Here is a 13076-nt window from a genome sequence, read left to right on the forward strand (position 1 = left end):
AAATCAGATGACCCTCTATAGACAAGAACTTGGTGACAGTGGGAAGGAAAAACTCCCTTTTAAGACAAAGAAACATCCAGCAAAACCAGGCTCAGGGAGGGGCAACCGTTTGGGGGTGAGAGGAAGGGGACAGGACAAAAGACACACTGTGGAAATGAGCCAGATATTAATTATAAGTAATGATTAAATGCAAAGTGGTGTATCAATACACAGAAAGTGAAAAGAGATGAGTGAAAAAGAAATGCTCAGTACATCGTGGGAAGCCCCCATCAGCTTAGACTTGGTGTAAATAAGGGAGGGTTCAGCATCACTTGATCGTCTTGACAGAAAATGGAACAAAAGGCAGCCAATGTCCAAAAAAGAACTTTGAATGTCCTACAAGAAGCCTATAGAACTATTCTTGAAGACCACTTAAAGAAATCACAAGAAAGCTGGCTATGAGAGTTCAGACTGTGTTGAAGAATAGAGGTGGTCACACCAAATATTGACTTTCAACTCATTACAATTGGACAAAACTTTTCCCCCCTCATATACTGTGTATCCATGTGTGTGTATATATATATATATATATATATATATATATATATATATGTATGCAAACCACAAGGCATTTGTGTCTCTGTGAACTGGGGATCTTTTGTTCCTCTATGTTTGACTTCAGTTTGTTTTTAAGTTCCAGTAGTAAAGTACATAATAGGCTACCAGTAAACCAGCTTTGCTGTGGTGTGATAAGATGTGGTATGCGATTTGCAGTAAGTACTCCAGAATAGACAAAAAGAAGAGAAAACCACATACCATGGTTTTCATTTCAAAAAATGAAAATAAAGATGTTAGACTATAATGCTGATATTTCATACAAGGAAAACGCCACTATAATGCTTGATGAAAGCAGCAGAGCATTTTCAAAAGAAAGAAAACAAAAGCAACAGGGAAAAAAAGAGGGAAAAAATAGATCAAATTTCAGTCTATGAAACCATCGTCTACTACTTTTTTTACTTAGTTAACACCAACATCAATCTAAACCTTAATGGATTTGTAAGACATCCGAAGAGTTTGTCCTCCGAAGAGTTGCAAGTCCATACAGTGTGAGTGCGTGCAACCGCTATGTGTCCCCACAACACCTGTAATCCAAGCACACACACACACACACACACACACACACACACACACACACACACACACACACACACACACACACACACAGGCACCGTGATGTCACTGAAGGGGAGTTAGCGGCGGGTCTGTCCGTTGGACGTCTGGACGGACATAGACTCAGACCAGCGGCCAACGTTAATTCATCCTCCGCTCTTAGAATCGGACTCTCATTAATAATTTAATAAATCATGACGCTTAAAGGGGCTGTGTTGGGTGAGCCTCGGGTCCAACCTTGGTGATTTAACCATGGTAACTAAAAGGAAGAGGGCTTCGGCTACCACATAAAGTCAGTTGACAAACTGTGGCGGACGTTAACGGAAGAATGGACGGAGTGAAAACTGGCCCTCAACAGGACTGAACCTCCCGCCCGGGTCTCCTCGGGCTCCATGTCACCCTCCTCTCCGTGCCAGATGCCCCAGCGGGGCGATGGCTGCTACAAGCCGGCACCGGTGTCCCCTGCTCCACCTGTGCCCCCGCGGAGGGTCCGGAGCCGGGACAGAGGCTCGGGCAGGACGCGGCGATCCGCGGCAGGGTCAGCGGGAGCCGGAGCAGCAGAGAAGCGGGTGAAGTGCGTCCTGGTCGGGGACGGGGCTGTGGGGAAAACCAGCCTGGTGGTCAGCTACACCACCAACGGCTATCCAACCGAGTACGTCCCGACTGCGTTTGACAACTTCTCAGGTAAAAAATAGGAGAAACTCATGACATGGTTCATAGGATCCAATAAATCCAATGATCTAAGTTTCAGTTCATCAAGTGTTAGAAATGATATCTTTGGCTTTAATGATCCTATTTCACACAGCCACAGTTTTGCCTACTAGATGCTGTCTCAAGGGATTGATTTATGTGTTTACTTGACTTATTTAATATATTAAATATTTTAATTCATATTCTTTTAATTTTTTTTATCATACTGACTTTTTTGCCAGTTTGTTTTGTCATCAAAGTCAAAGTTTGTCATTTTATTACAACAGTAAACTTTACATTGGTGATACTAACCTCAAGATGATGTGTGTGTGTGTGTGTGTGTGTGTGTGTGTGCGTGTGTGTGTGTGTGTGTGTGTGTGTGTGTGTGTGTGTGTGTGCATGTAGCGGTGGTATCAGTGGACGGGCAGCCAGTTAAACTACAACTCTGTGACACAGCTGGACAGGTCAGTGACCTCTGTACAAACTAACACTAGACACTCAGAGGGCAGTGTTTCCTGTTGTTCTTTTTTTAAATTCATGTTGGACACAATGCCTCTCCCAAGGAAATCATTCTTTCTTACTTTCTTGCCTGTCTGAGTAGCATCCAGTAAGACAAATGCCTTTTTTTTTTTGCCTGAGCTACAAAGGAAATGGGAGGGAAGAGGGGTAAGACGTGCTAAAGAGGCTGCATTGAAACAGGACAATGCACGTCCTAGCCCTAGTCAGTGGGATAACATGTAAACAGGTTAAAACATGAAGTTCATTAGGTTCTACATTGCAGGGATGTTTCATAGATGACAGGAACATAGATTAGGATTACTCACAGACTAAAGATAAATCAGTGTTTTGTGTATCTCTAGGTCTTTCCTTGGAATAACTCTCTGGCACACAGGAAGTGATGTAATTCTGTCTACATTTGCGAAGGAGTAGATGTTTGTTTGAAGATAGTGGAAGATGTAGAACACTGTGATAAGCTACAACTGGTTAAACATCAAACAGAGGGTATATGCCGATAGAGATAAAACAAATATGGTAAAACAAAATCACCACACATGCAGTATAATCACATAATCATGCACCAGAGTTATTATAGTCTTTTTTTTTCTAATGAGTTTTTATTTTTACTTCATTTTGACTTTTTGTTTTTAATTCAGTTTAGTTTCAGTAAGTTTCCAGAGTGGATTTTCTTATTTCAGTTTAGTTTTTATTGTTCAAAAATGTTTAGTTTTAATTTATGTTTTATTAGTTTCAGTGTTAGTTTTTTAAGCATTATTTTTGAGGGCATAATAATAATAATCAGAGGCAAGATTTAGGAAAATTACTATAGGTATAACAAAAACCCCCAAAACATTTTAACTCACAGTCAGCTCACAGTCTTGTAAATAGAGTCTCAAAAAAACAAGTCTATCAGTGACTCATCAGGCAAGTTGTAATACATTTATTTGATCCAAAGTAACAAATACTCAAACATTAAAACTAAAAATGGACATTTCCTCTATGTTTTTATTTTATTTTTGTTAGTTTAAGTTTACAAAATCATTTCATTTGGTTCTAGTTTTTATTTTTATTTTAGTTTCACATCTAGTTTTAGTTTTTAAGTTTCATTTTAGTTAGCTGTAATAACCTTGACATGTAACATGTAAAAAACATTATAATCACCATTTTTCAGCTCACTTCAGCTGTATTTATATGTAAGACAGTTTGTAGTATCTGGAAACTGCAACCATCAGCTGATGCCCTATGAGAAAGGATTTGGTGACAATGGGGAGAAAGAACTTATTTTTAGCAGGAAGAGAAACAGTAAAGTAAATCAGTAAGTAAAAGTTTATTTATATAGCACTTTTCACAGACATATGTCACAAAGTGTTTCACAAGAGAGGTAACAAAAACTCAATACAATCACAAATACATCATAAAAGCCCTGGTCTAATTAAAAGCTTTTTGAAATAAAAATGTCCTTAGCTGCTTTTTGAAGGTCTCCACAGAGTCTGAACGCTGTAGAAATATAGGAAGTGCATTCCACAGTCTGGATGCAAGGAAAGGTCAGTCCCCTCAAGCTCTGAAACGAGTGTGGGGGAACACCATGGTCCCCCGGAGGTTACGAGAGAGGTGTATATGTGAATCAAATCAGCAATATAGGGAGGGGCCTGTCCATGTAGTGCTCTAAAGGTTAAAACAAAAATTTTAAAATGCAACCTAGATCTGATTAGTAGCCAGTGAAAGTGGTAGCCTTCTGGTACAACCAGATAAAGAATGAGGGGAAAGAGAAGAGTAAGGAGAAAGGAGGAACAGACAAACAAAAAACAGCAGAAAATACAAACTCTGGGAGAGAGAAGACAAACATTAATGACATGTAGCATCATCAGTTGTACAATCACCCTGGTTCTATAGCAAATGGCAAGAAACAAAAGTTAAACCTGCACTTCCAGAGAAAAGTGCACTGCTGGGATAATATGGTAGATTATCACTACAATGATCAGCTGCCCTCAAAAACAGTGGGACATTGAATGAGAGAGGAAAGATAAAGTTGGAGATCAAGGAAAAACAGAAAGACAATTTTTAGGTTTTGATAAAATGTGCTTCTCAAACTTTTTCTGATAGGCTTCACCCCAGAAGCAGAAATAAAGTTCACACTCTTCTACCAATTATTATCTATCATGAACAGTAAAATGGGATCTGAGGTGAACTTTAATAAACTAAAGGTTAGCATGATAGCTTAAGTATGCTATATATTAAAACCAAAATCACATTAATTGAACATTGTGTTACTCCTAGTCCTCATCATCCCACCTGCAGTGGGGCCCGTCCTTTAGTTTAAGAACCACTGCCTTGAAGCAGAGGTAGGCAGTGATGAATCACAGTATCTCTGTGTGAACACTCTCGGTCTCTCACAACCTTTCCAGGATGAGTTCGACAAGCTGCGCCCTCTGTGTTACACCAGTGCAGATGTGTTCCTGCTGTGCTTCAGCGTCGTCAGCCCTGCCTCATTTCAGAACGTTCCTGAGAAGTGGGTACCAGAGATTCGGAAACACGCCCCCTTTGCGCCGCTGGTTCTTGTCGGGACGCAGTGTGATCTCAGAGAGGATGTCAAGGTGTTGATTTTTATTCTGTACATAAATCACAATTTATGTAATTCTATTGCCTGTTTCTCTCTCTTATCATTCTTATCATTGTGTAAACCAATGACACCATGCACAAACTAAATGGAAGCGTTATTATAGTTATTGCACAGCTTGGTTGTGAATCTAGAATTAAACTGTAACATTTTGAAGGTTATGACGTTCAGCTGGTGTTGATTCTCTTGTAGAGAAATATTTATTCACCTTTATGGTCATTTTGGCAGCCTTAGTTATACCACTGTCGAGGTTTATACATTTTGTCTGCTCCATTTAAATCAGTCAGGGTAGAGTAAATATTAGAAACACAGCATCGTTCAGCAGCACCACAAACTGGAGCCTCGTAAATGTCCAAGTCTCCGTGCTGTCTGGATGTTTTTTTGTGACCACAGAGAAGAGTTGTCGCAATGTCACAAGTTGGTAATGTTGCAACTTTCGACATTATGACCAAATGCAATTTTGGCATTGCATAATGTGTTTGTAGGAAAAAGCACATGCATGTATACTCAGGGGCTGTAGCTGTTTGGATTATAAAACCTTTTTGTGCAACTTACCCAGTGCATAAAAACGCTAAAGCCTGTACAGATGCATCTTTCCTGTCTCCTCAACTGATTGTGTGCTGAGGTCAGTACTGTCACTTTACAGCAAGCAGGTTCCTGCAAATGTGTTCCTGCTATACATCAGTGTTGTCAGATTCTAATCTTTCTGGCTTCGTCCCACAGTAAAAAGATATGTGAGTTTAACTGGCAATTCTAAAATTGACCATGGATGCAATTTACCCTTAATGAAAGTATGAAGATGCAATCTGATATCAAAGCGTGTAATAAACATGCTGGTCCACCGTGTCCATTTTCATGTCCACTTCATGTTTTGACCGTCGTAGATTTCACGTTTTTGCTTACACGTTTTTCGATGATGCTGGGTATATATATATATCTGTTGTAGTCTAAAGCACTTTGAATGATCAGTACAAATGTCAGTCCATTTCCAGCAAGTAGCAATTGGAAAAAACACAAGACTAATTCATTTAAGAAAAAGAGACAAACAAGAGCTTAGACGAAAAACATACAAAACAGGCAAAAAATGTAAAAAATTATAAAAAGGAAGACTAAAAGCAGGCAATACAGATTAAGAGGACCGAAAAGGGAAAACAATAACTAACTCTGTGAGAAGGATCTCCTCAGGCCGGTGCTCATGTAAACATGCAGTCACCCTCTTGACTTTAAAACAGCCACAAGGGCCACACCTGGATCTACTTTTATGCTGTATGTCTTTCCCCCATAAAGATGAGATTTGACTCTAATAGGCATCCAAGGGGGAAAGAGATATAACTTAAAGTCAGATCCAGATATACCTTAAAAGGCTCAATTAAAATGTAAAAAGCAATTCTAAGACAAATAGTATTGGGGTGATGTGATGCTATTTGCTTAAACTAGTAAGTATATTTATTTCATATTTTTGTAATTTTCTTTAGGTCCTCATTGATCTGGCGAAGTACCGTGAAAGACCCGTGGACCCAGTGGATGCCCAGGACTGTGCGATGGAGATTGGAGCAGTGGCCTACTTAGAGTGCTCTTCGCTGACCCAAAAAAATCTCAAGGAAGTGTTTGACACAGCCATATTGGCCAGCCTGCAGAACTACAGCTCCCATAAGCACCAAAGGGGGAAAAAGAAACGCAGAAAAAAGCAAAGACAGACACCGGACAAGATGAAAAGTCTGTCAAAGTCGTGGTGGAGAAGGTACTGTTGTGTGGCTTAGAGGAGACTTTATTCTTGTCTGATTCAGCTGGGTTTTAGTTGACAAGCACAGAAAGGTGGTTTTCTCTTTAAAAGGAGACGGATACAGGACCTCTCCTGGACTGCGGCTGGGAAGTGTCACAGATGTAAAATATTTTGTTTTTAGCCCCCATTCTGGATTCTGGATGAGATTTACTACTGAGCCTCCCTGCAGGAGAAGGTGGTGCTGTGTCTCCTGGAATTAAACTGGCATGAACCAGTTCTATTGTGGGACTAGCAGAAGATGTGATAATATTGTTCAGGATTAGACTGGTACAGATTTGAACAGGAACTTGGAACTGTGTTTTCTCTGGAGTTAGATCCAACCTATAATGGATTTATGCAGCCTGGTTACGAACCCTGGAGGGGAACTGGACTGTCTTCAGAATATAATTGTTATTATTGGTGGCTTAAAAACTGTGCGTCCAATTCCTGGTCCTTTTTTTAAATTGCTTCTAAATTTAGTCTGGTTTCAGATGCCCATGATTAGAAAGAACTGCTAACTGAAATAGACCGGACCAGACCAAACGTTGTCATTTTGGAGTTTCTGACCCAGACAATGATCAGTGGCTATAATTATAGTCAGAACAAGTCCAACCCTCAGTTAATTTTAGAGCTGCTTTTTATAACTGGGGCCATTGTTATTCATAATGAAAAAAAAAACTTTATTAAACTGTTAAGTATTTCCTGGTGACACACATGTTTAGTCTATAACCTGGATCAGGTTTTCCCCTTTTATTATAGTGCTGATCTGGACAATTATGCTGTTAGATCTGGCATGAAATTAAGCATAGTTTTCAGCGTGTCCTGACAGAAAAAGGTTCGGTGAGGCTTAGGCTTTGGATAGGTGCCAATCATGTCTTTCTTCTTGTGCTTTGATCAAAAGTGAGATTTCAAAGAATAAGGAGCCAGATAATGAAGAAAAAATCATAATATGTTAAAAAGCATGTCTGAATATCCACTGCTCTCTAATAGCAAGTTGTATCTTTAGTCAAGAAGATACAACCTGGATCCAGGACTCAGTGACCCACTTTGGGTTTCCACTGGTAGCTGTGGTATTTTATCATCTTCATCTAGCCCCCATTATCACTGAAAGACTGAACAATCTGTTAAAATAGAGTGGTACCAGTGTGGCGTGGTTAAATATAAATCTCTGCACTGTGCTGGTGACTGGTGCTTGACCTTAATCGGGCAGGAGGACATTTTGTAATTCATGATCGCATTGTTCCACAAACGAGAACGTTGCTCAGTGCAGTACTCAAGTGGCTCTTTTCACATGGAAATGAAGAATTCAGTTTAAAACTGAGACATTCGAATCTAAATCATCTACAGGCACAAGCTGCAAGGCAGGCAAATAAAAGCCAATTGATGTTAGATATTTGTTCTGCTTGATGTGGGTTTGATTTATCTTTGCAGACACTTAAACAACCTTAACTATGAGCACGTAATGTAATTAAACCCACGCAGTGCTCTTTGCATGTGCTTGTTTCTGTAAGTTTGCAAAAAAAAAGAAAAAAAAGAAAGTGACTTCACCTTTTTTTTAAAAAATGCAATTAAGACTGTGAAGTTTGAATTTTCTACTAGCAATGTTAACCATCCGTTTTTCTGCCCTCACTGTTATAGCCAACCCTGTGTTTACTGTTTTCTGTGATAGTGCTTGCAGGCTGTCCTCTCTCAAATAGATGTAGCTTTATGTGTTGTAAAGCAGCAATAAAAACAAAAGTGAAGATGGAAAACATGTGGCTGTCACACACTCAGCTGCCACACCTTCCTTCGTACACCATAGTTACTAAACCGAGAGCACAGACCAGCAGGGTCTGTTTTATTTTTCTTCAGTGTCTCCGTCTAAAAAGGCCCGTTGTATTAAAGTCACTGCAGCAGACAGGAAAGAGCACAATGTTTGTTATGCCATTTTGTAGCATAAAACACAATTATTCATAGAGATCAGACATGAACACTGTCATAGCTGCATTTCAAAATTTGGAAGTTTTATCTAACTTCCCAGTTAAATGTCAGAATTTATTAGAAAAAAAAAGATAATTATATTATGAAAAACAGATTTATTATTTGACTGACGCATTTCAGCTTGCGGCCTTCATAAAACATATCACAGACCAGATTCTAAACAGCACAGAGTAAAGATATATACAAGAGCCAGCATACATATCCACCAATGAGGCACCAAAAAGGATGGCCTGGGCAAATGGTTTAAAGCTCAGGGTCTTAAAATTGTTTAAAAGATTTGATTTAATGACATATTTTCCTTCTTGTATTGTTAGTGACATAAAAATAACTGAGGCTGTGGATGTGTGAAGTTACAATGATATCAGGCCCATGTAAGATGTAACTGACAGGTATTTTGGCTTTTAAGCGTGGTGTGAAAACCTTGTACAGTTCTCAAAAATAAGCATTTTCCCCCAAAGAACTACCCCGCATCACATCTGTGGCCATTGGGTTCTTTACTGGTGTGAAGCAGAGTAAGCCATGTTGTGCCTGGGAAGTTCAATTCATTTTAATAATGAGACTTTTATTTAGATTAAAATATCCACAGTTTGGAATCCACGTAGTGTTTTCTGTCAGAGTTGCATATTTTCAGCCAATTAGTAAATTACACTCTTGTGCTCATTTTCAGCTTCATAATTATTCTTGGACTCTAGAGTAGCTTTGCATGAGTCACAGCTCAAAATAATCCTTATGTTTCTTGCACTGGGCCTTCTGTCATCTTCTGTCTGAAACAAACTGTTTTTAGGCCCTTTCAACCTTTTTTGGATTCCTCTTGTAAACAGAAGGTCTGAAAAGTTTGGCAGGTGGGTGGAGCTTCTGTGCTCAGAAATTACCATATTAAAGTCATCACCTCTCAGTGACATCATAAAGATCCAAGAGTAAAAAAACAGCCTCAGCCTTTGGGCTCACAGGGATATCTGATGTCATTATTTGAAAATTTGCCTGTGTTTAATACGACCATCCATGAGTGTAACAGTTGATGTATAACAGAAAATAAGAAAAAGCAAAACAGATCAGCTTTAGAATGGGTTTTACTAGAGCTGCTTGGTAGCTTTCTATTGAAGATGTTACAGTGGAGACTGAATGGTTTCACTGTTACACGGTGTTTTAGGCTTGATAGCAAACGCATTGTTTCTTGCAGGGGAAAAGGCATAATAGGTTACTTGTCTTGCTGTTTGTGTGCAGTCTTGGCTGATGGTGCAGTAAAGTAGGCTAAAGGTCATGCAGAGTCTTTATCATAGCTTGTGTTTCCCTTTATCAGCTTTTACCTAGTTTAAATTTTCTGGAAAGTAGGATGTTTGCTCACTGCAGTCTTTCAGTAAATATACTTTTTTTAAAAAAAAATGTATACCTACTGAAATACATTAAATCAACATATTCTTACATAGGTCTGAGTTGGATTTGAGGATAAATCCTCCTTGATGATTTTTTCTCCTCCTTATACATTAACATTTGATTCCATAAAGCATGCAAATTATGCCACTCTGTTCATGACTGACTGATTAATAGGATATTACAATTCAAACTGCTGTCATGTGATACAACTTTTAACGTGTAAGACTGACTGTGCTACCAGAAAACAGCATAGATTAAGTTTTACTTCTTTTAGCTGCCCCCTCCCCCCTTTTCCCCCAAGTGTTCAACAGCAGCATGCACCCTGCACTGTATGATGGATGTAAGGAATTGCAATGTAGAACAGATCGGTCTCGGGAAGTGAGCAGTGTTTAAAGACAGTCAGAGAAGACATGTGGTGTGCTGGTATTCTTCTAAAGCTAAGACAGAAATGTTCTGTGTTTGGAGCAGGTCCAAAGTCAGGAGTTTTATAGGTGTTATTGAGCTATGAGTTTTCAGAGATGTGGTTGAGTTTAGCTATTGCAGTAGATTTGGTGCTGGAACTGGATTCCAGAGTGACCTAATTATCCCTGCTGAGGACACTTATCAATAAGTAACTTGTGTAGTGCTATTGGATAGCAAGTTAAAGTCATCCAATAGGAAAATGTTTGAGTCAGACTACAACAAGAACTGATCCTCTGTTTACTTTAGGTCTAAATGTGCAACTTCATGCACATTTAGACCTAACTGGGCACTAAATGCCCATGTTGACCTAATTTCTGATTGCACAAGACTGCACCACGTGGTTATGTGAGTGTAAACAGAAGCATTGCCAAACAGAAGGTCTCATTTTTGAGGTTCAATTGTTTTACTGAGGTTGATTCCCCCCAGAGGACACCTGAGCTCACTCACATGAGACACCAGCTGAAAGCTTCTCTTAGGAAACTAGTCCACTGAGCCTGTGTGAAGCGCCAGTGTTTTCATTTTCTCTGCATATAAAAACACTGCTACAATTCTCTGTTTAACCGAGGGCTTTGGTTTGTGTTTGATATATTTGTACAGATGTTTTATACCCTGAGAAATAAAGAATATTTGGTATAAAAATATGTTGTGTTTGAGTGCTTAGTGGCAGACTGAGAATGTGTGTGTATATAAACTCTACTCCCACAGGCTGTAAACAAGACTGAGGTTTCATTTTAAGGTGCATGCATGTTTGAAATGAGGGCAGTAGGGCATGCAGCATTTTAGCACCATTGCTTGAATGCAGAACGGTTTTGAGTTTGACAAAAGTCCAAACTCCACAGAAAGTACCTGAAGTCCAGAAAATAACTACGAGCACCAAAAAGGCATGAAAAACCTTAGGAATACTGGAAAGCTTGAAGGAGACAACACACTCTGGCAGGTAAGAAGAACAAATTCAGGTATATATGCTGAGGAGACTGATGGCTATCTGTAAACATGTGTGAAGGACCACACGGCTGAGATATTTGGCGGGATGGAACATGCAAACTAACAAGGCCAGGAAATAAAACTGACAACAGTGTAAACAGACTAAGAATCATAAAGTAAAACAGCACATGACTTATTATTGCTTTCTTTGGCTTCCTCTCAGAGTCCCAATACATGCTTTTGAGGTTAAATGGTGATTCCAAACTGTCTACATGTGTGTGGAGGTGAGAGTGTGTGATGGTCAGTCTCTTTGTGTTAGCCCAATGATGGACTGGCACCCTCCTGCCCTCGCCTTGTGCCAGCTGGGTTAGATCCCAGCCTCTCTATGACCCTGAGTTAAATAAGCAGTCAAGAAAACAGGCCAGTGGTGTCAAGCGTGCATTCACTCAAGCCCACTGGATAGCTTTGCCACTGATTAATCATTAGTCATTAATATTTTGGGGTTTTTCAATAAAATCCACTGCTACTCCTAGTGGGCACTTGTATGGGTGAGAAAATGCATGGAAAGTTAAAAGCATTTCTAGAGTTGATTGCCTGGATGGGTGGCATCTTGTGTAGTCAATCTTTTGTGTCTTTAACTTTATATCAAGCTTTCTTAACATTAAAGGAAATCTAAGCTATGGAATTTTTTAATGGAATCAAACTGAGCTTCATACGGCCCATTAACTGAAGGGAGTTTAACACCCCTGAAGTATGAAATAGTTCGTTTACAACATGTGGTTTATATTTGTGTGTTTTGTCAAAAAGGAGGTTTATAGTTAACTTTCTAAGTTAACTTTTAAATAAGCAGACCCTCAACTACTTTGTTAGAAAGTACGAGCGCCTACTAACATGTTTGTTCATGTTGTTTTTGCTGATGTCGTGTTCCAGCTTGCTTTGTGATGTTACGCTCAGCTGATGAACATCAGGACAGTGAGATGAAAGATGTGAGCAACGTCTGAGGGCATAGAGACCAAACACAGATACAGACAAATACACACACACACAAAGAAAGCCTACAGAAAGTCATCCAAATTCAGACTGGATCATTGTAAACAGACTCTCTGCTTCCAGGCCCTTACGGTTATGCAAGAGCTTTATTTTGAAGGCTGTCATGTGACATTTGGTTAGTGGTCTGTCTCAGCTCTTGGAGACTGTGTGTGTGTGTATAGGAGAAAGTGATTGTAAATCTTACTGAGATACAAACTGCTTTGCTCCACATGACAACACAGTTAGTGAATAAAGAGGCGGCCGACTTTGTTCTCCTTAGGTCAGCTGCTCTGTGACTCGAGCAGTGCCAGGTCCTGTTGGATGATCAGCTCCTGACACAAATTACAGCCTGTTTTCCAAAATGCAATAATGTTATTCCCTTATTTCATGTCAGTTCTGTTTTGATGGTTTTTATGTGCCAACCGAACCTCGTAGGAGCAGTAACAAATGATTATGTAATTCTGCAATCGTAGTCAAAATGTAATACAATACCCCCATTAACTATGCTTATGATAAAATGCACAACTGACTAAAAACACATGTCACGAAGGCTGACACATCACTAGTTTTATAAAGCCACTGACCTCATGA

The 13076-nt window shown here is 39.4% G+C and overlaps 1 protein-coding gene across 1 annotated transcript; it reads left to right on the forward strand.

The window, feature by feature from the left end:
- The first annotated feature begins 1205 nt into the window (after nt 1-1205).
- On the forward strand, nt 1206-11173 carry rhoua (ras homolog family member Ua). Its single transcript, XM_085452582.1, has 4 exons — nt 1206-1833; nt 2245-2303; nt 4743-4931; nt 6430-11173. The coding sequence occupies exons 1-4, from the start codon at nt 1542-1544 to the stop codon at nt 6712-6714; spliced, it is 825 nt and encodes a 274-aa protein (XP_085308708.1). The 5' UTR covers nt 1206-1541; the 3' UTR covers nt 6715-11173.
- Nucleotides 11174-13076: the final 1903 nt, after the last annotated feature.

This window comes from Copadichromis virginalis, linkage group LG1 (assembly GCF_057382275.1).
Source record: "Copadichromis virginalis isolate Kocher_CV1m ecotype Utaka linkage group LG1, C_Virginalis_male_GT1.1, whole genome shotgun sequence".
Classification (NCBI taxonomy): domain Eukaryota; kingdom Metazoa; phylum Chordata; class Actinopteri; order Cichliformes; family Cichlidae; genus Copadichromis; species Copadichromis virginalis.